A 24,872-nucleotide genomic window follows, 5' to 3' on the forward strand; every position below is an offset into this window, starting at 1 on the left:
TGCAAGAAACAGGAGGAGTTAGACAGTCATTTTGAATTTCTTAAAGAATCCTGAGGGACAAGGGACAAAAATGTCAAGTGGTAGGCCAAAAATAATTTCACCTTTGGGCTGTCCGTGAAGACACAGGCCCATCCTCGACCCAAATTACAGCCCTTACTGATGTTGACTGCAGCCCAATAACCATAAGACGGCATCTGCAAGAGAAGGTCTGCAAAGACCACGTCTCTTGCCACACCACAAACTTGCCTGTTTGGACTTTGCAAGGAAGCACCAAACAAGGGACACTGAAACGCTGAGGAAAGTTTTATTCTCTGAAGAGAAAAAATTGACTTTGATGGCCCTGATGGCTTCCAACATTACTGGCATGACAAGGAGCGCCAACTGTAGATGTTTTCTATGTGGCACAGTGAAGGAGGCTCCATCATGATCTGGGGTGCTTTGTGCATCAAGATAGGGCATCAAATGGCAGCTGGCTATATGGACCTCTTGATCTAAATGCCATTGAGAACGTTTGGGTATGAATGGCAAGGGAAGTTTACGAAAACAGATGTCAGTTCCAGACTGTGGATGCCGTCGTGAAGCTTCACCACATGGAGCAACGTTCCCACCAGCCTCCTGGAAAAACCTGCATCAAGCATGCCTAAACAAATTGAATTTTGAAGTTATCAACAAGAATGGTGGGGCTACTCGCTACTGAGTCCTTTCTGACACTAAACACTTTCGTGTTTGAGTTTTTTGGGGCTTGTGGTCTTTTGATAACCTGCTTGAGTTTAAATTGCCCCTCGTTTTTCTTCACAATTAATTGATCTCATAAAATTTACATCTAAGTCTTGCTCTGTGATGCTACCTGAATGCTGCCATCGGTGAAAATCATCTATTCATTAGATCTCTTCATCTCTTTTTTTCGTGGCAATAAACTTCCACCATCCCTGTTAAATCTGAAATGTTCTGGCTGTTGTGGAGCCAAAGCTAGTGCCTGCATGGTGTTAGTGAGTTGTACTTGTTGGAATTCTATATTTCAAGTTAAATCAGATAGAAGAAAACGTCTGTAATTTGACAATGTATTCCGAACATGGCCAGACAAATAGAGGGTAGAGGTCTCTCTGTGCCTCAGCATGCAGAGTGATTATCCAGCACCTGCAGTACAGAAGATTAATTACGTTTGTGTACTTCTACTGAAACATGTTAACAAGTCATGTTTTGATGTCTCTCTTTTAATTAAAGAGCAAAGCCAGCAGGTCTCTGTCCTCTCAGCAAAGCATATAAACACCACATAGGGAACTAGAAGGAAGTGCTTAAGGTGCAGGTGAGTTGAGGTAACTCTAAAATGTGTTATACAGGAGGGATTTCATAGCACCAATAGCATGCAATGCCTAGAAATAAAAGCTACATGGCAGGCCCAAATGTAGTGATGGGAGGTATGACCAAAAATGTATATGACGGTATTTTTTTATTTTTTATTTTCATGCATAATCAGGTTGAGAGAGGAATTACTAGCCCCTTTTAGATAGAAAAGGAGGCACATTTGCTGCAAGGTAAAGGCAGCACTCTGCCACCCTGTCTATCTAAAAGGGAGGTTTAATATTCCTTCTTTCCCAAAAACATGTGATGTGACGTGAAGCACAAAGTTTTGCATCAACAGTGACGTACAACATATGCATCGGAAGTAATGTGGCGACACTTGGCCCATATTCTCACCTCCTTAGTCAAACACACGCCAATGTTAAATCCCCACTATTAAAGGAAGCGTGCAGCGAAGCGGCTCACGTTAGCTGCAGCAAGCAACAGACCGCTAAAAGGAAGCAAGTCGAATTTATCTTCAAAATAAGAGCTTTACATTGCACTCCATAGGAGTTTAGAACTGGGTTCCTAGCATGGGCTTTTAATTTGAAAGTAGCAATCACAGCTTGCCACTACAACAACAAGCTGACAGCTACAGAGACCAAGGAGACGCTAGCATCTCCCAGATCTCAGCTGCTTTCCAGTTGCTCATCTTGACATCTCCGAATGTCCGCCCAGCACTACCCAAACAGGTGCTTATGTAGTTGACGGGTAGAGATGATGAAGAAATCCATCTTTTTCAGGATGTGGAGCCCTTGCTGCTCACTTGTTGTTGGAGGCCATGACTTTTTTGTTTTGACTCAAAACCTCCCTGTTTTGAAAAGATTTCCTTTCAGTAACTATCCAAGTAGAGTGTGCTCATGTGTATATATACAACATCTAGTGTAAGTATTTTCCCACTCTTTAATTCAAGCCGATAAGATGTCTGGATTTTTACATGAAAAATGTTGCTTTTCTTCAACTTGAGTTCATCTAAGGCTGCAGACTAATCTATATTCAGGGTTGATTGGGAGCACAGAGTTGTGCTGAGCTGCTCGACACAGAGTGAAGAAATTGTTTCCTCGCTCACAGGCTATGGATTTGCCGGCAGGAACAAAAGGGACTTGAAATGACAAGCGCTGACAGCAAATGATGACTAATGTGCCCGTGGAGAGCAGATACGTCACCGAACACCGTCAAATCACAACTGACGTGACAGAGTCGGTTGATGTGCTCTCTAAACCAGTCCACACCTGAGATACAAAGGGACTTACCCACTGAAACACAACGCAGCACATGTTCTACTGGTGACGTTTGTTTGCTCAGCACTTGCACAATGTGACAAACTTTTCTACAGCTATAACCTGTTACACTACATCAGTGTGGAACAAAAGTCTGATTAGTCTAGCATTTTACTGCCTGATAATATAAGTCAAAACCAGATTATATCTTAACACTATTTTGTTTTACATAATAGGGTTTATTAGCTGAATGGGGAAACACAATGCAATATAATAGGGTTATAATATGATATTCATCGAGAGCCACATAAGACAGTATAAGACAGTTTTCACCAACCCGACTGCTATTAAATGGCGCTTTAGCTCGGGTTGGTAAGTTTGAAAAACTGTCAAGCCCAGGACTGAAGTATCCATCCAGTAAACCCCGCGCCCTCACTCTCTCCAAAGCCACTCCCCCAAATCCATGAACACGCACTGTCTGACAACTGCCGAATACCACCAACAGAGTCCGAGCCATCATGAGCGCCAAGAAGAAGAAGACCATCAGTGAATCGTTTTCATCACAGCATAAAACAACAAGTAGGAACCTCATTGCCTGTAAGTAAACACCCAATATAATCACATTGATCCTAAACAACAAATATAGCTATTACTAGCACTGATAGCTGTCAAGCTAGCTTAGTTAGCCTTCAGACATTGTTTTGAAAGTGCATTCTGATGTTGTAACTTATGCTAGTTAGCTAACAGTAGCTGGCTATGGTAACGTTAGATAGGGCAAAGCTAAAATATCAAGATTGGTAGTGTGCCTGCTACATGTTTCATTTTTTTTGTTTCCCTCAGTGATTCATGGAGTAAAGTGAATATTATATTGGACTGATAATATGTTTTGCATGTTAGAGCTTCCACAATGACAGCATTGTTGAGTTTGATGACAAGGGCACACCAGAGCTCAGCACATCATCACATCAGAGAGGAAACAGAGGCAAAGGGCGTGGACATGGGAGGGTGACAGGTCAAGGAGAGGATGTTCATAGATCGAGTAGAAGATCTCTTAGCTCAAAGGACTGCACAAGAGCAGGTCAGCATCCAAAACAAAACATTACTGGTGCTTTTTTTTTTTTGTCCAGGAATGTTTAAAGGATTGACCATTGGAAGTGTATATGTTCACAGTATGCTGAGGACAGTCGAACTCTGTTCCATAAAAATATCTAATCATGTTGCTCATCTGTTTCTTTCCAGGCCAGAATTCAAGGACTTTGCGCAACACCTATGTATTTGTTGTTTTGTATTTACCTCTTGTTATGCATTACCTCTAAGCTGTTTGAATAAAGTCTTGAAAATGATAAATGCCTTTTCTTTACACTTCCACCGCACAATCAACAAATGACAGTTCTTACACATTGCATGATGCACTAATACTAACAACTGAATTAGGTAAGACTCTAACACATGTAAATGAATAACACTACAAAAATAGTATACCTTTTATCATTTAGACAATATATAGTACAGTTATTATAAACAACTATATACAGGAAGGACTTCCAGGGTTTTTATTACTGACTATAAACACAGATCGGTGTTCACCAACAGGTTAGGCTGCTGATGTTGGTGCTGTCTCAATCCTCTACTCTTTTGGCAGTGATTGTCCTGTAGAAAAGATGGTTACTCATCTGACGGTACAGTTTTTCAAGGACCTTGAAATTACTTTCAGTGTATTATGACACCACAACTTTGGTTGCATTTTATGCAGTGACTCTGTTACATCATAATAACAATTCACAAGAATGAAGTTATAATGAAGTTTTAAAAATGAGGAAAAGTTACAGAATCAAATGAAGAGATTAATCAAACAAGTGATATACAAGCTGAAGTGGGGTAAAGGCTGAGATTTCAAAATGACTTTGTGAAGAAAAAGAGTAACAACAGTTGACCAGTACATCGTTGTGCTACCTGAAGCAGTCGCATGGCCTCATAAGGAAGCAAGCAAAATTGCCCTCGTAAGCAATAGATGGCCAGCTGAGAGGGTATAACAAATGCAGCAACAGAGGACACAATGTTTTTTCCACCACTCTCATACCTTGGATTAACCTACAAGATGGAGTATGTGAGCGGCTTATCATAGGAAATTTGGGGACCTGGGCCGGGACGTGAATGGCCTCAAGGACTTCCACTTTCAGAGGGAAGGGAAGGCTTATAGAGCTTAATGGCCTGACTCTGTCAATCTCTCCTACATCTAAGTATTTTAACCAGCCTCAGTTCTTTTAGATTAAACTTTTATTTACTGAATTGTGATTTTTATCAATAGGTATTATTGATAATAAGTAATAGTTATTGAGCCTGTATGCTTTGCTATTGCAAAACCTTTGTAATAAACCCTCTACTGTAGTAAAAGTAAAAAGTTATGGACATTGATTTTATGTTTCTTTGATGGCCTTAAAAAGTAGGTAATAAGTGTGTAAAATATCTTAAAGGTACTTAAAGGTTTCTGTAGCCCACCGACGGCTGTAGATTCGGGGACCTAACCCTCTATTATGGGAAGCTGGTCCAGTACCTCCTGGACAGGGGTATACTCAGGATCTAACAATTGGCGCCCAATGTGGGAGTGGCGGCAGGAATCACTGCGCCCAAAATAACACAAGCGAGAGCAAGCCACTGTTCATGAGAGATGACCCATGCAGCAGAGAGGACATCTGCCCAACGCCAGTGAGGAGAGATCCGCTAAAACAAGGAGGGTCTCCGGGTGACCAGCCAGAGTGAGCTGATTCACCAGACCAACAGAAACCCGCAGAAAATGGGTGGGGTAGCTATTGAGAGTCAAAAAAAACACAGGAGCTATGCGCTTTGAGAGGCAAAACAACTCAAGACGACAAAAGAGATGACATGGCTGAAAAGAATCAGCCACCCATTATAGTGGGATCAGCGGTCTCTGATTCAGCTGAGGAGAAGGTTGAGGAACCTGAAGCATCAGGAGCAACCCAGAGGTTCCCATGCAGTGTTATGCTGAGGGAGGATGGGGTAGATATCTGGGATCCAGCAGAAACAAGCTTCTTCATTAGTACATGCATCGTTAGGCCATGTAGGCACCCTAGCCACATGTAAGGAATTGGAAAAGCATCAACTCTCGGCCAAATTCGCTGGGTCCTCAAAGACTGTAAAGTATGTATTCAACACAACACAGCGTGCAGAGGGCAATGAGTCGATGGCCAGTTGATGAAGAAGAAGAGAATCCGGGGAGTGGAGCAGCTTAAGACAATTCCTAGCTAGAGTAAGACCAGTAACCAAAACTGGCCAACAGCACACAGCACTTGCCACCCCATGACAGATTGGTCACTCTCTATGGGGTGGTAACCATCTGAAGCTCCTCAGGACAACCTCAGGGAGAACTAAATGTGTTTACAGGATATAAAGTAACATCTCAATGTGTTTATTTTTACATAAATATGCTACTGATTCTTTCAAAGACAGCACAGGACTGTTACTATGTAAAACAGAAGTCTGGAGTTTAGTTGGGTGATGGGAAGCTTATGTGATGGGTGGCAAGTGATTATTATTTATGGGGATTGTTATGTGTTTTTAAAAAATGTCATTTTCCTGGTGCAGCTAATGAAATGATGCCATTACTTTTTGAACTGTGTGCCTGAGAAGGAGCACATTTGCTAAACATCTAGTTCAAATGCTGTATGAATGCTGAATGAAAGTCACACAAATACCATCTAACGACATCAGCTTACAACTACAATGCATATTATATTACACAAATATATACAATCTTCCCATGACCTCCGACCAGTAGACTTGGCCTTTCATGCATGTAGCACACAAAAATAAGTCAGCTCTCACATGCAGCTCCTCTGGCTAATGTCCAAACAGCCCAGGGTAGCAGTGCATGTGTACAAACTGCCTTACGGATTAGATCCGCAGTACGTGTAAATGTTAATATGCATGTAAACGGTCATGTCACATGTAAACATGTCTCATATGGCAGTAGTCTGCTACTTTAGCCAGCTAGCTACATTTTGGACTAATCTGAATGAGTCCATGTTTTGCAGACATTTTTATTCCAGTGGCTGAGTGGTCCTGCTCATATCTAGTTTACTGACCGTATTGTTTCTAATGCAGGCGTATACATTATTTTGGTATGCATCAGTCAGTGCTATTGACTTTCATTTGAAGGCAGTACAGTCTGTGTCTGTATGTGCACAATTCATTAAGAGTTTGTCAACTACAGAGTTGTAATATTGTGAATGAATCTATTGTTAATCAACAAATAAAATATTTATTTATTATTATATTATATTTACTTAATAATTGCTATCTTTTTATTTTGATTATTGAGTCATTTTTAAGACAAACAAGACAAAATAATTTGATTCTAGCTACTTACGTATGAATATTTTCTGGTTTGTTTATTTTTCTATGATAGTAAACTTAATATATTTTGGTTTGTGACAAAGCAAGACATTTGTGGATGTCATCTTGGGCTTTAGGCAAGACTGATCAACATTTGTTACCATTTTCTGACATCCTATAGACCAAACAACTGATCAGTTAATCAAATAAATAAACAACATATTAACAGATAATCAGCTGTGGCATCACTAATGCTCATGTTTGATTGACACATAATAGCTTACACTTAACTGCAGAGAGAGAAAAAAAAAAAAATCTCATTAGAATCTTTAGGCCAGAAACAGGGTCAGAGATAAACCTGTCATGAATTTGAGTCACACAACTCCTGTCGCCTCCATTTCATGTGAATGAATGTGGTCACATGAACAGACAGTGCATGGTGCAGAGTGCTCACTGTAGTTTGATCATAGTCAGATCACATTTAGAGTCCAAAGGAGGAGTCAGTTTGCTTTGAGAATGTGGTGAGAGACTCCACAAGGTCTCGCTATGATTTCTTCGCTCTCATTTGACCATAAGAAGCAACCTAAGAGGAGAGACAACACTTCACAGTCCCAAGTAACTTCTCTGAGTGAACGAGGTGCGGAATGCCTTAAATCTCCCAGACGCCTCTTCTGGGGTCATGCTTTCTATCAGCGTTTTCTCCTCGCGGCTGACTTGCATACTTAATCAGCTCTTATTACTGAGGCCAGCTCACCTTTAGGAGGCTGATAAGGGAGCTCTGCTGTGCCACACTTCCCTCTACAGGCACAAGTGGAGACCTCCACACACAGCCATTCATCTCATCAAACTCTGCACTATAAGACTGAATGACAGAAGAGAAGGGTATAGTTTTCAAGACACAGAGTATAAAGTAATCACTCATGGGGTGCTGATTGATTGTACAACTGATGTCTATGTGGATGAAGAGAACAATCCTTAGGTAATATGAGCATTAAGAGGAGGAGTGACTTTTTTTATCACAAATCCTCAATCAGACAATGTGCAGGTTGCAAAGCTTCAGATCAAGCTGCAGTATTTCCCACACATGTTCATATCAGCCAGTATAAGATAGATCTGTATGACAAGAGGAATCTGAGACATGCAACACTGGTGACTGGGGTGTCAGTCAGATGTTGCCAGCAGACTTGTGTTTGTAATGTTATTTTTTGTTTGTTTGTTTTTTTTATCTTGGCCTCAAGTTTAATTGCAGTGGCATCAGTGTCAGATGGAACAGATGCCTGAATTGTAGTCTGATATTTCAGCCTCATGAAAATACACAGACCTTTTGGAGCGTTCCTTTTTTTTTTTTTCTTTTTTTTTTTTCGAGTATGTTCTTTTCATCAGTCACACACAATAACAGCAGCCACGGGACTGAAAGCAGACAACCAGCAGAGGTGTGTGTCTGACTCATTGGCCACCATCAGAACAATTTGTGGATTGCAACAACAGTGTGACACCTTATTGATCTCTGCACGGAGAGGTCAGCCTTTGCATGCCTCCCTCACAGGGAGGTGATGTCAGGTCTGTCCCCCAGAGCTGCCGCAGATTCAGAGTGAATCACTCAAAAATAATGTCGTTTTTATTTTTTTTTTTTTCCTTGTCATTTTCTTTAACTTTAAAGACAAACATGATGTGCTGAAGGAACGATGTCAGGGAGAATTTGTAAGACTATTCAGCCAGATTTGCGTACAATGAGAAAACCGCCTGGTATGCTGAACATTTTCCCTTGTTGCTAGGGTTGAATATTAATCCCAAATTAGCTGTTTTTTTAAGATGATTTTTGTCATAATTTGTTAACAAGTCCAACTTGACACAGAAAGTGTACAGCTCTTTTTGATTAGCTCAATCACTTCCACTGTGCTTGTGTGCACAGTGGAATTTACCACTGACTCTGCCAATGATAATATGGTTGGTGGGTTTGTTTGTCAGCAGGATTACACAAAAACTTTTAGACATTTTTTCCATGAAACCTGGATGGAGGATGAGTCTTGTCCCATAATAGACCCCTTTATCAGTTCTCGATAAAGGGCAGGATCCAAGATTTTTTTCGCACTTTCTTTAATAATGTGAAATACAGCACAATCAATATTTTCATGAATTTCTCAGGTTATAATCTGGATAATCTGGAGACTGGTATGCATGAGCAGAGTTGCATTCTTATAAAAAGAAAAAAAAAAACAAACAGATCTAGCGGATTTGAATATATATTTTGATATTCATTAAAGCTTGATTTTTTTTTTTAAAGTGGAGTGTTGGGCCTTGGTGGAGATTGATTTTCATTCTAATTGACATTTTTGGGGTTGTTTTAAGGAAAAGGTCACCTTAAAATGAACTCTGTTGAAGTTTCACAGTCCAGGGCATCACAGTAAAACAGCACTGCAGCATTTTCCAAAACAACTCATGTAACTGGGGACTTGATTTAAGAATGTAAAAAACAAACAAAAAAATCATATGTTGGCTCCATATAGCTCATCTGGCATTATCCAAGTATCCAGAAGCCCGAGATTCCAAAATGGTTTGAGAAGAAGTTATTTATACCCTTTAAGTTTAGCAACAGATGAAGCCTCTTAAAACGTCCTGTTCCTCTGTGAGGGGGCCCTAATCAGGCCGTGGTAGGTCCATGCTCAGACCTTGAGGAGTTTGTGGAATGAGATCCCCCACGATGACGCCCCTAAGCACCACGTGTGGAAATCAGTTGCAGTGGTTATTCTATTAATCAGGAGGGGCAGTGATGATGGAAGCTGAGGAATTCATCTGAAATTTGCTGTTCTTACTGTATCATTGTCATACAGTATCTGACGTGTGTGAGAGCGTGTCAGAGCATATTTAATGATTATTAGACTACTTAATCATGAGGTCATCAATATTATGCTTCAGCTTTTTTTCTGTGTGTTCTGCAGAAAGTGAAAGTAATATGGGTGGAAAAAATGATTAAACAGGAAGGAAAAAACTGGGTGTGCAGCACTCATCCGAGCCACTGGCTTTATCTGCATAGGTACTGGGACAACCATAGTGGAAGAGCTGTTTTTTTCTTGTTTGTTATAGCAGTTATAGAAATGTGGGTTAGGGTTAATTTCTCTTGCTGTTATATTACTGTTGGACCACACCATCAGCTGTCTGAGAGCAGACATTTTTTGTTTTGTTTTGTTTTGTTTTTCTGTTTTTTTTCACATGAAAATGTTATTTTTTTGAAAGGCTAACCTCTTTATAGGGGCGGGGCGTGTTAGAGAGAGACATTTAATCAGAATAGAAAGTTAATCATTGATTGAGTTCATCTGCTTAAACACACTCAATAAACACACCGTCTTAACTCTCATGACTGAATAAACATATGATCCATTTCAGAATGGAATATATATATATATATATATATATATATATATATATATATATATATATATATATATATATATATATATATATAGAGAGAGAGAGAGAGAGAGAGAGAGAGAGAGAGAGAGAGAGAGAGAGAGAGAGAGAGTATGTTCTTGAATTATATCTATTGATCCATGACTGTGTTTATAACTTTATGGCTGCAGCAGGTAAAGGATGAACTATTTTTGAGAGCTGTATATACAGCTAGGTGACCTAACCTATAACAATATAACCTAGCTACAACTTTAGATTATTGACATGAAATATAAAAATAAAGTAATGTACAGTGATCAGTAGGGCTCACACTAACTAAACTAACTTAAGCTTCAAATAAATGTAGTGAGATAAAAGTGTAATATTTGCCACTGAGATGTAATGGGGTAGAAGATATGTATATAGCTTTGAAGGGTATCTATGCTGTAGATGTTTTGTGAGGTTGGCAAGGTTTCCTTTCTTATCATAACAGGACTGTCATGTTTCCCTGTCTTGAAGGCTAGAAAATAGTAAATGGCACATTTAGAGAATTCAGCCAGCTCTTACAATGGTTACCACTTCTGCTCATGTCACTTAGTTATGCTCCTGTGTCATCAAAAGGGCAAGAGCTTTGGTGTCTTATGGAAGACTATCAACAGACCTCTTAGAGTGCTTTCACAGCTGACCTGTTTGGTGCAGCTCAAACAAGCTCTGGTGCATTTTTTTTTATTAGGTTTGGCTTATTTAGGTGAAGTGAAGCTGTTAATCGAACAGCCTAGGAAGGTGGTTCTCAGCAAGTTTCCAAGCAAATTGTGCTGTGGTTTTGTTTGTGGTGAGAAGAAAAAGTAGACCAACCACAGGTTGTTTTTGTTTTTTTGTTTTCTTTTTTTCAGTCATAGCAAATATGGGACATAGTATTTTTTCAAAAGCTACAATGTTATCAGATGTATTCCATCTGCTCTTCAGCTGTGGGAAAGGAGGCCATGTCCTGTGTAATCATCAAGGATCCATGTTTATGAGCGAGAGGATCTTCTTTGACACATAAAAGAGAGAGAAGGAGTTAAAAAGCCACAGATACAGCCAATGTAATAATGTCCAGTTGCAGTTTGGACTAATACACTGCTCACTGCCACATAATAGTACATATGATCTGTCTCTGCACAAGCAAAAAATCTGAACATGAATAAATAAGAAATAGAGGCATGCGGAGTAGTAACGTTCAGCAACATCATTTCCAGCATAATTTCATTTCTTTTGAATTTTAACTACACACAAAAATTATCTAGAAGGATTGTCTACTTTTTTTTTCACAATTTATCCAGTTTTTCCACTCTACTTAAACTGCTTTTTTTTTTTTTTTTTTTGTTATGAAGTAATGCAGTAAATGTCATTACACAGTGTAATGACATCATAGCCTCCATATAAACTTTGCTCTCACTGTGTTATTTTGTCTTCCACCAGACACAGAATCTCATAGCAAAATGGAGACAGCCAATCCAGTCAGGCTGGCAGCCTGGCATCATTTCTGTCTGCTTTCACATCACTATTATAAACAAAATGATTTCATAAACTCGCGTTTTATCCTGTGTTGTTGGTGGCTGCTACTCTCAGGAAAAGGGAAAGCGATCCAGTTGTATTTGCGACAGCTGCACTGACGCCAGGATAGGGGTGACAAACATGCAACTACAGCCAAACCTCCCCTTTAAAGATGGTTCCTGGTTCTCTCCTGCTGTGTGAGAGATACTGGCGTATTGCAGCAGTCACAGAAAAGTGCATGCTATTATTACTGAAGTCAAATATAAATTGTGTTGATAAGCTCAGTAACTGAAGAGCTGTGTCTTGTGTTTTCCGCAACATAAGAGATAAAACATCCCGTATTTTGCAACGTTACAGTGGCATCATCTTATTTTCTTCACAGCGGAGTTGGTCTGGACTATGAAAAGCTAATTGAGCAGCTATGAGCCAGGCTTAAGTAAATAGCGTAAAACCAGATACAAACTGCTGTTTAAAGCTGTGGCACTGGGATAATAACATTTGCAATCACAGTTAGTGGACCAGATGATTGATTACATAATGTTTTGTTTTTCTTTTTTGATTTAACTTTGCTTGGGGAGTAAAACTGGAACCCTCGGGCACCTATAGGCTACAATAACTGAACAGCCCAGCTCACTTGCAGTGTGCACTTTTCTCTGGAGAGGATGTCGTCAAACTTTGTCGTTCATTATGTTCCCTCCCACTATTCAGTAGCGGCACCGTCCATGATGTCACCTGGAAACAATACATTACTTTTTTGCCACTTTATACTCCTACTCAGAAACCAGCTTTGTAATCTTTACTCCACTGCATCAATCTTAAAGCTTTACTTACTTTGCAGATCCAGATTACTAATGAAACAATAAAAAAAATTGTAGATTAATCTCCACAGCAGTATTAAAGTAATTAAAGCTTGCTGGATGCACTTTTTTTGTGCAGGACTCATTATGTGAACACTGTGGTATTGCTGCTAAGTACAAGGTCTGAGTGCTTCACTTCATCACTGTTGTATAGCGTGGATTTGCAGTGAATGATGTGTGAAGACCAAACAAGCTGAACTGATGGGAAACTAATTTATGATTGATACTGCATTAGTGTAGACCAACTGAACCAAACTAACTGTGCCAAGACTTTATCTACTTTCCCTGCGTCCGATCAAATCCACACAGGTACTGAGGTGATAAGAAATCCCCCTGTAGTAAACCTGTTGTTGGATACATAATAGAAAAATCTCCAGTCCTGGTTCCCAGCATAGTGCCAGTATCCAGTGGCAGCTAGATTGGCCATGAGCTGAATTTAAAGCCCATGAAATATGAAAAAGGGCACAGTGTTGGCCTGAAGCCTGGCCACCCACTCAAGCCCTCAGGCAGGGGTCCCAACCCATCACTTCTCTGCCTTCTCCCTGTGTGTGTGTCTCTCCCTCTGCCTATTCACCTCCACACACTATTTGCTAAATTGGTTACACACCGCACTGTCATTATGATGAAATGAGCCCTGATTGCCCAGTGCTTTGCCAGGTAAAATAAATTTGTTATTCTATTACAGTGTGATAGACAGGGTTGCCCAAAGATAAATGCAAAAAAAAAAGTCTTTAGCATCACAAGGTTTCCCAGGGGCCATGTTGGCTCTATTCGAATGGTTTTTGCCAAGTGGCAGGACGGCTGCCAGTTTCCACAGCAATCTCCGCCACCTGTGATGGATGGCCCAGTGGGTTAGGATACACAAACCCAGCTGCGATTGCATGGAGCCATAATGGAGGATAGTGGGACCTGTGAGCAGGAGATAGACAGAGGTTTTATAAGCTTTCATATTGCTTTGAGCTGAAACATTGAAAGCAGATTCAAAGCTTGGAGAGTGTGGAGAATTAGCTGCGGTCAACCATAGTTGCTCCAGTTTATTCTGTGCCCTGACATAAAAAATAATTGAACAAAAACTTTTCTTTTTTTTTTAAAAATCATGCCAAGCACAACATTTAGGATTAAACAAATCCACCAAATTTGTTAATTAAAGGGACATGGACTTGATTCAGAATTCAATTTTTTCTACAAATCCATGCATATAGAGTGGCAAACTGTAGCTGAGGACTTGAGCAAAGCATCTGAAGTGGCACAAGACATTACTGCAGTTTAATTTGATGTTTCTCTCAGGGGAATCTGATGCCACCAGTTCTAAGAACACAAACCAAACTTTTGTTTTATGTATAAGAAAATAACAACTAAAGTTACATTTTTTCCAGTTTCCCAGGTTTTAATATTGTTTGATTTTGTTAGACTTCTATGATAGTTAACAGGATATAATTGGGCTTCGGACTGTTGATCAGATTAAACAAGACAAATGATTAGCATGGGTTCTGACACTGACCTTTTTTTTATAGACAAAACAATCAACACAATACTTGGTAATGGCAACATTCCCAACTTGGAGGCAAGCAATTCACCATTTTACACATGGCAAACTACAGCAAACACGTGGTCACCAAACCAGACATTCGTTTCATCAACAGTTCTGATGAACACGGTCCTGATGTGCTGGTCGGCACCTTGCATGGCAGCTACCGCCATCAGAATGAACACATGAATTACTGTAAGTTGCTTCGGGCAAAAATGTTGGCTAAATGCCCTAAATACAAATGTGTGTGTGTGTGTGTGTGTGCTTGCTTGCTTGCTTTCCTAACTGATCAGACTCTAGCTGATATTGGAACTTAAAAGTACTCCAGGGGTCTGATTTACATTTTTTTTTTTTTTTTTACTTAACAACAGTTTTGATCCGAGTGTGACTTCCTTCAGAAGGACTCAACTATACGTGTCACTTTAAGAATGATTGTTTTTTTTTTTGTTTTTGCTGTTCTTCTGTTGTTCTTCAGGAACCCAGCACATTGTTTTGCACATTGTTGGTATTTCATTTAATATCTCAGATCCCTGCACATTGCACATTGTTGTTATTGCACATTGTTTTTTGCACACAGTGGGAGCTATGTAAAGTCTTATAAATGTCCCTAAGTAATGTTGTTGAGCCAGTCTGAAAATGAACCAAATCTGTTAGTGTGGAGTCAGAAAGAAGAAGTGAGCTTATCAAACCTCTGCAGTCCAATCCTCATCTCTGCTTGTGGTTAGAGACTTGAGACTGAATAAGCCACTTTTAGCACTGCTGAGTCTCTCACTGAGCTCATTTTTCAAGTTGCATTGTTGATAATGTAGAGTATACCCCGGGTTTTCACAAGGAGGAAGAATGTGTGTTGTGAAAAAAAAAAAGAAAGAAAGAAAATGTGTTATAGTGGTGGAATGATCACCGATTAATGATCAATCAGTGGATTATTCTTTCAAGGGTTAAGGTAGAGGGTAGGAAGAGCAGTGTCCAGTGTCAGAGGTCCTACGCTAAGTTTGATGCTGTACTGTAAGTACCACTCTATAATTGTCCTCTCTGTCCATTATCATGAAGAGAGATAAAACTGGTCAGCATGGTTGAAGGGGTTGGATGGATCTTTTACTAGACTACCCACCTACAGGCCAGGTCTCATGTCTTGAGTGTGACCGACAACCAAAGTTATGTTGCTTAAATAAGTTAAGGTGCGAAGACGTGTAAGTGATTTACTTGTGCCATTTACATAATTTAAGTGACTTACAAGTCTGAATGGACTTATTAACTCATAACTCAGCAATTTTTCCTTCAACAAACCAAATATTGTTTGTGCCTAATCTAGTTAAGTCAACCAGACATTGCTTATGTGTTGTTGCTAACTTAAAGTCTCGCCAAAATGCAACCTAGGGTTTTTTGTGAATGTACCTGACTCAAGCTTTAATTTAAAAGCATAATTACGACGAAAGAGCCACTTTTAAGATTGACCGTATTTTTGTATTTGGGTCAAAATCATTTTCAATGAGAGTGCTTTTGAGAGTTTTTGAACAACTCAGGTTAGCAGCTGTGTTTTCCGCTCACTGCTGTCTTGCCAGTCGAGAAGTGTCAATCTCCGAATGCGATGTAACATGGAGGAAAGTTAAGGTGGACCACTACTGTCTTCTGGCAACGACTCTCCAAGCGATATCTCACGTGACTTTTCTGGCTTTTGATTTTAGTATTGTTTCTTATATGAGGCTCCTTTTTCAACTTCAAGGTCAATATTGTTTTTCGCTAATGACAAAACAATAAAATTATATGTGCATTTATATGGAACTAAGTTTTAGGAGCGGTCCACCTTAACTCTCCTACATGTTAAGTCACATTTGGAGATACTTCTCGACTGGCAAGACGGCAGCAAGCTGAACAAGCTACTGCTAACATGAGTTGTTCAAAAACTTTCTTTTTAGTAAACGGTGTGTACACAAACAATGTTCTCAATGCTCGTGTTCATGTGTAGAGACCCTGGTGATACTGCGAGCAAAGTTTCATGTTGTGTCGAGTCTTCTTAGTGTTACAGCAACACTAAGAAATAGCGATTTTGATGCTATCATAATCGTGTCTGTAGCACTCCCACTGAAAATGATTTTGACCTGAAAACAAAAATATGAATCTTAAAAGTGCCTCTTTCGTCTTAATTATGCTTTTGAACAAAAGTTTGACTCGGGTACATTTGCAAAAAGACCCTAGGTTGCTTTTTGGGAAGAGTTTCACTTTAACTGGGAAACCCTTCACATGCAAAACTGATGCTAGAGAGGTAGGCAGAGCACCACTGTTTGAATCTTAACGGCCAGGCAACATTTCCTGCATGAGCAACGCGTGGCTGAAAGTTTAGCTTTTTATTTCAGTGCCCATATAAACAGGTAAGAGCAGCCCTGTGAGCAGTGTCACGGGCAAGGCTTCAGCTCAGCATGGTGAAACGATTCTGTGCCTTACCTATTCATTTCTGCACCATGTTTTTTTTCTGAAAAAAAAAAAAAAACAGACTTTAAAACAATCTGTAACCAGTCATATAAACATCATACCAGTGTTTCACCTCAGTTTCAATGTCTATATGTGCAGTAAATGTACCAGACATGAAAATAATACCCTCTCTTTTAATGAGAGTAAAGGATAATCAACCCATCACCTTTATCGATAATTATTAAAGGCTAACACAGTGTGGAAAGTGCTGGCACAATCACAAACACACACTGCACAAAAGGCTATGTGTTCTGGTCAAAAAGCCACTGATCAAGCTGCAGTATGTGATGAGTTGGGAGTGGGAATGTGTTTTGTAAGTCACATATCAAAGGCGACATCCAGTGATGAGCAGTCTGTCCACTGGACATGTGATTAACCATCGTGCAAATGATCTGAAATCCAGGTAATAGCTTTATATTAAGGAAAAAAAAAAAATCATGATCACAATTGTGCTGATGGAAAGGCCTGTACATTAAATCAATGGATTTGAGATTAACTGATCTATAAAGTCAAAGGTATGGTAATGTCTGACAATTAAACAGTGGTGTAACATTTGTATGTATTTTTGTATTATTTTCTACACAGAGAGACATGCTGGACGTCAGTCAAATCATGAAGGATCTGGCCAGCATGATCCATGAACAAGGAGACGCCATAGGTAAGACACTGCGTGTGTGTGTGGCTCTGTGTTTGTTTAATATTGTTTACATTGCCGTTCCAATTAGCAAAGTTAACCTTTGTGGTCACGTTTTAATTTGATGTGCTTGATTAATAACATGAGCTAGAAAATTCTGCTGGGAAAAACAAACTTTTTAACCTCTGCCTTGCTGCCACGCTGCTGAGATTCGCTGATGAGCTGCAGTATGCTCTGGGTTTATTCAAACAGTGGTCTGTTAGAGAAAATCCATTTAGACACCCTGATATCTGTAAACGGCTCTCCACACCCTGCAGTGATTTAGACTTGGCAAAGCAAAATGAAAGTTAGGACACAGATATAGGGCAGATATGGACACTTTGCTGCTGGGTCTGAAATCTGCTATTAGCTGTGTCTGGCTCCATCATGAACATTCACTGGAGGATTGGCTGTTATTAAATAACTTCAAACAACGGCAGAGACAAAGAGAGGTACCTGGAAAATACCTTTGTAATGGGTTTGTGGATCAAATGTTCCCGATGATTCCTTTAATGGATGTGACCACTCTTATTCTATTGTTTTACAGTTAATAAAAAACAAAATGTGTTAGTCCATCCCTCAATACCTTCAGACTTCCCTGCTCTGTCTGTTGTACTGTGAACTGACACCACTGGTTCTGTTCCGCTGCATGGTGCGTGGCAGTACCCAAAAGCAGACAACAAGGCAGGAAGATTTATTGATTCTTCACAATGAAATACGCAGGGACAAGGCGTAGAGAAACTCCGGCTGGAGAATCCTTTGGAGAGGAGAGAGGTTTGAGAGGTTTGCTCACTGCGGAGCTGGTGGGCCTGGTGGCGTGTGGAGGCTCAGGTGAGCTTGTGGAGGGGGTGCTGGCTGCAGAGGTGCTGAGAGCTGGGTTGCAGGGCGTGGAGCCACTGGCAGGTAAATGCCGAAGGTAGAACAAAAAACAATTAGTTTTCCACAAGAAGACACTAAATTCTCTGAGTCGAAGTCTAGTGAAGCGCCTATCAGGAGCCACATACCACGTCGATTTCACAAAATCCTGGTCGCAGGCGGTGTGAAGACCAGGGACTTTAGGCAGGCGCTGATTGCCAATGTTCTGCAGGCGTACGCGTGTTTCTGCAACTCCAGTGAGGTAAAACTCCGCCCAGCCTCTCACGGCAAGTCCGCAAGCACAGCATAACTGAAACAAACACCAAAACCACAAAAGTCCACAACATAACTTGACTGGCTGTAACAGGTTCCAAATGAAGGCTCAGTAAACTCCTAAAACACTTGGCCACTGAAAGTTTCAGCAAATGTTATTCAAACAGAAGAAAATAGTGCATTTGCTGGGGACTATTTTCAACTGTGGATTAATTCGGTAATCTAGTGAGTATGTACACCACAGCCTGTCCTCATCAGAAAAACTGACCATATAGGTCGACTTTGGAAGTACTTTACAACGACCTAAATTTAGGTGCCAACCTATAAATATAATATATAGTTTAGGTTTAAGTATGAAAATTGGGCAAGTATTGGCAGCTCAAGTTCACCAACATAAACGCACACAACATCACATCAGCATGGAGACGCACATACTGGATAATATAGTGTTTGTTTTGTAAAATGTGCAGTAAATACAACTTTGTAGTTGTCATGTTCACTTTCAATCAGCTGATTTGTGCTCAATAGAAGTCTTGAAGAGTATGCATTAGGAGTCGATTGCTCCTGTCTTTTTTTTAAATACTCTTATCCATTCAACCATTACATCTCTTTGTGAAGTTCAGGACAGTGTATTAAGATGTTTTTTTTGTTTTTTTCATATTTACATCCCAGGTCAAAAATTAACCGTGATGCAACATGGCCTAAGGTTATCGTAAGAAAGAATAATGTTAGGAAAAACAGTTTGACTTATCACGTTTGCTGTTAAAAATAACAGTGGTAGTGGAGCTCTATGGCACAGCAGGATAATACTGCACCCACAGACTTAAGGGTAGCAAAGGACCGGTAGCAAAAAAAGATACAAATTCAAATTGGTTCAATATTGGTCTCAATAACAGACACTAGGAGTCAAATAATTTCATTTCTGAGGCTTTTGGTTCAAAAAATAAAGACCAAAACATGACATTTGTTGTTACTGCACCACCATCTGGCCAACAGGCCATTCTCTTTCCAACCTATCTGCCATTTGAGACATGTAGCTGTTGTGATTCCTTAAAAGAAGAAAGAGATGAAGGAAAAGAAGGAGAAGAAGAACAATCTTGACCGGTAGAATAGACTGCTTGGACTCCTAAACATTTTGCTGACCGGGACCTACTGTAGATTAATAGTGTAATCACAAATGCGTTGTGCACATTTCAGTTTTATGGGGCAAAACTGTTAGGTGTAAAGTGAGCAGCTGTGTGTGTGTGTGTGTGTGTGTGTGTGTGTGTGTGTGTGTGTGTGTGTGTGTGTGTGTGTGTGTGTGTGCAATGAGGAATGGGGAGCAATAACTTTTGCTAATTGCTGCTTTTTTGTTGTAGAGTGTCCTTTTGTCTGCTGCCTTCAATCAGGCTAATGCAGATGCCCTTTAAATACCCTTTAGGGCTGGCTGACTCAGACTGCCTTACCCCAGTTCTACCAGAATGGAATACCTGTTTGTTTTTTCTCCTCAATGCACTATTCTTAATCAGAATGGCTAATATTTAGAGCAATGGATAATGCACACACTAGTCTTTGGACTTTTAATTTATAATTCATCACTTTCATGACCCTGTACCATATTGAAACACAAGATTTACAACAGTGCTTTTGAATTTATTGTGCATCCCAGTAAGAAAGTCTAAAAGCCAAATCTCTGACCACACCTTTGGAGAGTTTCGATATGTCATTTTTTTTTTTTTTTTTGTCTGCTGAATAAAGGCCTGGAATGTAAATCACCAGTATGCAGGCTTCTCACACGTGCCAACTGAATGTTAAAATCTGTTTTACTAGGTCCAGTGAGGCTCTATTGGCAGAAATTGAGCCTTTTATACAGTGGGAGGAGCCCATGTTCTACAGACTCCACCATGTTGTACCGCACTCTTTCTGTAGCAGCCCATGTGACCAAACCAAACACTGGCTCTAGAGTGGCCTTTTTGTTCATGTTCTAGCTGCCACTGTAGGCCTGTTCAGTTGGTTGCAATCTGCAACATCACTGCCACATGCCACTAAAGCCTACACAATGAACCGCTGAAGAGCAGGTACAAACCAAATCAAAAATGAAAAATGTGTTATGCTACACTGCTCTCAAACCTTAAATTATGTAATGCCTCTAGTGCTGCCTTCATCATCGGTGTCACGCTACAGCAGGTGTTCTTTGGTCAGCTGCCAAGCCCCTGCTGCAAGATCACTGACAACAATTTTAAATAAGAATCATGGTTAAAAAATATGACGCTGACTATCCATCAGTAGCGTTGGAAATTAATCAAATGTCCAATTGGATTGCAAAATTCAGATGTTATTGTAGCAAAATCATACATATCTGTAATATCTGAATCATGCAATCAAAATTTAAATAAATAAATAAATAAATAAATAAATAAACTGTTTAGCAGGAGTCCTGTTCTGTGCTGTGCAACTTTCAGCGTTTCTGTATTTGGTTTGTTCTACAGTGAGTTTTTCTAAATACTGCACAATTTATAAATGGAAAAAACAAAAAACAAAAAAAATAGCTAACCAATTATTTATCTAGTGCACTTTACCACATTTTGCATGTCAATTCCTCAGTGCAATAAAGAACAAATGAATCAGCTTTCTTCTATTTGTGAATTTAGCTACAGCTCATGTCCAGTTCAATCTGAAATGCACGAAGAGGCCCCAGGTTTTATAGCAATTGTGTGATCTGAATGTTTAAATTCTGTTCTATGTTATTTTGGACATGGAAGGTTGGGGAACACAGTGCGCTCCCATCCAAATGAGCGAACGGAGAGACGGAAGATGAAGCTGTCGAAGAGATCATGACAGTCGTGACATGACTGCAGCAGGAGTCCAATCTGATCATTACAGAGATATGTAATAATGAACCTCTCCCCTTTAAAAGGAGATGCACTGAAATTGCCTTTGGCCTTTTTTGAACAAGCCTTTCTTGGTGTAGTGGCGGATATGAATAATATGTGATTGTGCTGTGGAGGTGTTTGTAGCAAAAGCGGCGGGTTATACAAAGAAATGAATAAGCTCAAGAAGGAAGGATTAGTGCTTTCATGGCCTATTCATGCTGGCTATGGACACACTTTATTAAAGCCTGTGCGTCGAGATACACAATCAACAAGGTTGGTTCTGCACGCAGGCACAACACACAAAAGAGGTGTTATAAACTCGTGTTCATTTTTACATCAAAAGAGTTCATTCCTTTTTGGTTTTCAGGGTGATTAAAATATTCTGGGATTGGACATGCTGGGGGCTTTACTTATATTGGGTAACTACAGATCTTCGTTTAATTTGTATTTGTAATGTTTGAATGAAAGTCACCAGAAGATGGCACTGAAAGGTTTTCTCCTTTTCATGGTTTTAATGAAATAAAAATAAGACTCATGAATACAAATATGAGTATGCGGAATATTTGGCACTATATCTGACAATTTGGCTTGTAGGTTAATTCAAAAAGATTTTACAAAAAAAAGAAAAGAAAATAAAGGTCCCATATTATGAAAAACACGTTTTGTCTGATCTCTACATATATAAGCTGGTCCTCCCTGAGTCTGCCAACTCCCAGAATAAGGCTGCATGGTCTCTGCAGCCCACCCACTGGTAAAACGATGCTCCTACAGGCTGCTCGGATTCAGCTCCTGTCATTATGTAACGAAAGGAGGCATTTACAGGCAGGCCTCCTCTGTGTGATGATAGAAGATATCCTAGAGGGGGGCGTCTATCCCCAAGGTGAAGTACGGTGTGTCCAGGGGTAAGCTAGCAGTGTTTCACAATGTCGTCGCTCAGAGCTAGACACACTAATAGCTCTTTTGTTGGCTATATAAATCAACATAAGTGCCTATATTCTGTCCCAGCTCCAGAACAACAGAAGAGATAGTGGTTGCGTTTCATTTTTAATGACAACATGCTGGCTGTGGTTCGTGTTAGCTTGTGTGTGTGTGCTAACCACTTCACATCGGACTGCTTCAGTAACGAGGGTCAGTACAAAGCTGGCTTTGCCTCAACACTGACCCTTGTAAAAGGATCAGTCCCAACCACACCGGACCCAGCAACTGCACCCAAGCCACCAAAAAGTGTTTGATAGTATTTATAGTTGCCTACGAGTATGGTGAAGTCAGCTGGAAATTTGCTATCTAGTTAGCTCCACTTTGGTCCGCTATGCAATGGTGTTTGAAGCGAGTTTGACGTTAATAATATTCCAATGGAGCTTGGTTGTCACAGTAAAACATCTGGAAACATGTGCAGACTGGAGAAAGAGACGATGTGAACAGTGTCCAAGAGATCAGAGACTGTGTTGGAGTCACAGCTTTCGCTAGCTGTTAGCCATTAGCTACATGGTAGTAAATGTAACAACACATACGAACAAACTAACATTATTCAGACACACTAACCATTCTGAAACCTCCTGCTGCAGCCGCAGAGTCTGTGCTTCTTCAGGAGCCTCTCCTTCTGGGCCATAGTAATACATTTAAATATACATCCATCATAAACATTAGCACATGCTACCAGTAAGGCAAGGGGCTTCCCCTCCCTGAGAGTGACTAGCAGGAAGGGCTCTCCAAGTAGGCGTTGACAGATAGAGCTCATTAGCATTTAAAGGTGCAGGCACATAAACAGCCTGCTCTCAGTAGAGCTCTGTAGAGTGACTTTTAGACAGCTGAAATTCAGGACCACGGATGGGTTTGGGGCAATGCATATCGAATACAGAGTTGTTGGACCTCTGACAGCCGTGTGAAATTGATGAAAAACAGTATAATATGGGACCTGTAAAACATTTAAGGGTAGAACCAGAATGTTAAAAGATGCAGCTGCTAAGTACCAATACTGGGTCAATATGGAATTTTCAATAGTAAAGTAATGGGTTGATTCAGTGCTGTCTTGTTATAACTGTGTTCTATTGAGTGGTTGAAGTAAATAAAAGGGTTAGCTTGCTAGGGCGAATTGGAGTGCAGTTAGATTAGCTAGATTAGTATTTGGTTCTCAACTAAAACACTGGGCAAATTAGACCTGATGGTGACCGTTGAGAAAAAATAAGGAATCAGCATAGTGGGTAACCTGCATATCTGCACAGAATGTCCTGTTAATCCATGAAATAGTTGTCCGCAATAATGTCAACCTGCTGGTGGCACTGGATAGAAATTCAGGAGATCACCAAAGTTATCTGGATGTATCCTTTGGGGAATGTGTGTAAAATGTTCTGTGTGAAATTGTGTGGCTGAACAAAGCACAGCCCCTGACCAGAGAGGCAGGAAAAGAGAGGGAATGGCAGACAGAATGAGTCAGTATAGAGTCCACACATGTATTCCTCTGCTTTCTCCAACTCAACAAAGGAATAAGTGCAGTTAGTCAATAAGCACAATTCACTCACCCTACCTCCCGCTTCAGTTCAAAAGTTAATTCTCAAAGTGCTCAGGTGGTGCAGTAATTATCAGTGGCCGTCACAGCATGAGAGAATTAGAAGTCTTTCTCCACCTCTCTGGACTGGCTGTAGCCTTTTACTCTCACAACACCAAAAAAAAAAAATAAAAAATCAATAGCACTCTCACCGTTATCAACCAGTATATGTTGGTAATTATGTGGTAACACTGAATATTTGGGTCAATCCAGTTCATTAAACATGTTTTGCCTCATCCCATTAACTTCTGTGTATTGGCAGCTTTTAACGGAGGCCCTGATGTTTTAACGGTGTTAACTATTTGACTAGTAGTCTGCTGTAACACTGGGGGCTGTCATGCAATGTACTGTCAAGGCTCAGTGGGCCGTGAGTAAAAAAAAACATGAACAAAAGTTAATCCTTTTACTGAGGTCAGGATGATTCAGCAAGTTGGGACACACAATGATTAGAGAACATTTACTGTGCTGTTTCAGAGGACAGAGTATACTGTGTGTAGACCTTATTTCCTGATTTTGTGAAATCTTTAAAATTGCTTCTTGGCTGGATGTTAGTATGAGTATTGATGTGAAGATGGTAAAATTATGTTCAGGTGTCTGGTATTTTTTCAGTTAATTTGTAGGTGAAAATATCAAGCACTAGCACTGGGATTTGGAGAGCAAGAGCTCTTCGGATGGTTCCATTCTGCAAACTCTGTGAATGTTAATGTACTTTAAGAGGACTAATGATGATAAAAGTATGACACTACAAAAACACCAGGCAATGACCTTTTATTACTGTGTGATTGCTCATAAAACAAACTGGTAATTTGGGGGGATTTAAACTGATGATGAAAATTGCACCAAAAAAAAAAAAAAAAAATGTCCAAAACTATTTTAAGTCAATGCTTAGTTATTAAGGCTAAACTGTTACCATTTAAACATGCATTAGGTGTATACATGTATACATTAGAGTTTATATGCAACTCAACAAAATTCTAGCCCAA

The 24,872-nt window shown here is 40.0% G+C and overlaps 1 protein-coding gene and 1 long non-coding RNA gene across 5 annotated transcripts in view; both read left to right on the top strand.

Annotated features, from left to right (window-relative positions):
• tsnare1 (T-SNARE Domain Containing 1) overlaps positions 1-24,872 on the top strand; it is a 190,938-nt gene that overhangs the window by 110,764 nt on the left and 55,302 nt on the right. For all 4 annotated transcript variants that reach the window (XM_037075980.1, XM_037075979.1, XM_037075977.1 and 1 more), the window contains exon 9: positions 17,277-17,349. In XM_037075980.1, the coding sequence (XP_036931875.1) occupies positions 17,277-17,349 (73 nt within the window). The remainder of the gene's footprint in view (positions 1-17,276; positions 17,350-24,872) is intronic.
• Positions 2,876-3,904, top strand: LOC119006841. Its single transcript, XR_005070900.1, has 3 exons — positions 2,876-3,158; positions 3,459-3,639; positions 3,801-3,904. It is a non-coding gene; the product is annotated as an uncharacterized LOC119006841 (long non-coding RNA).

This window comes from Acanthopagrus latus, chromosome 17 (assembly GCF_904848185.1).
Source record: "Acanthopagrus latus isolate v.2019 chromosome 17, fAcaLat1.1, whole genome shotgun sequence".
Taxonomy (NCBI): domain Eukaryota; kingdom Metazoa; phylum Chordata; class Actinopteri; order Spariformes; family Sparidae; genus Acanthopagrus; species Acanthopagrus latus.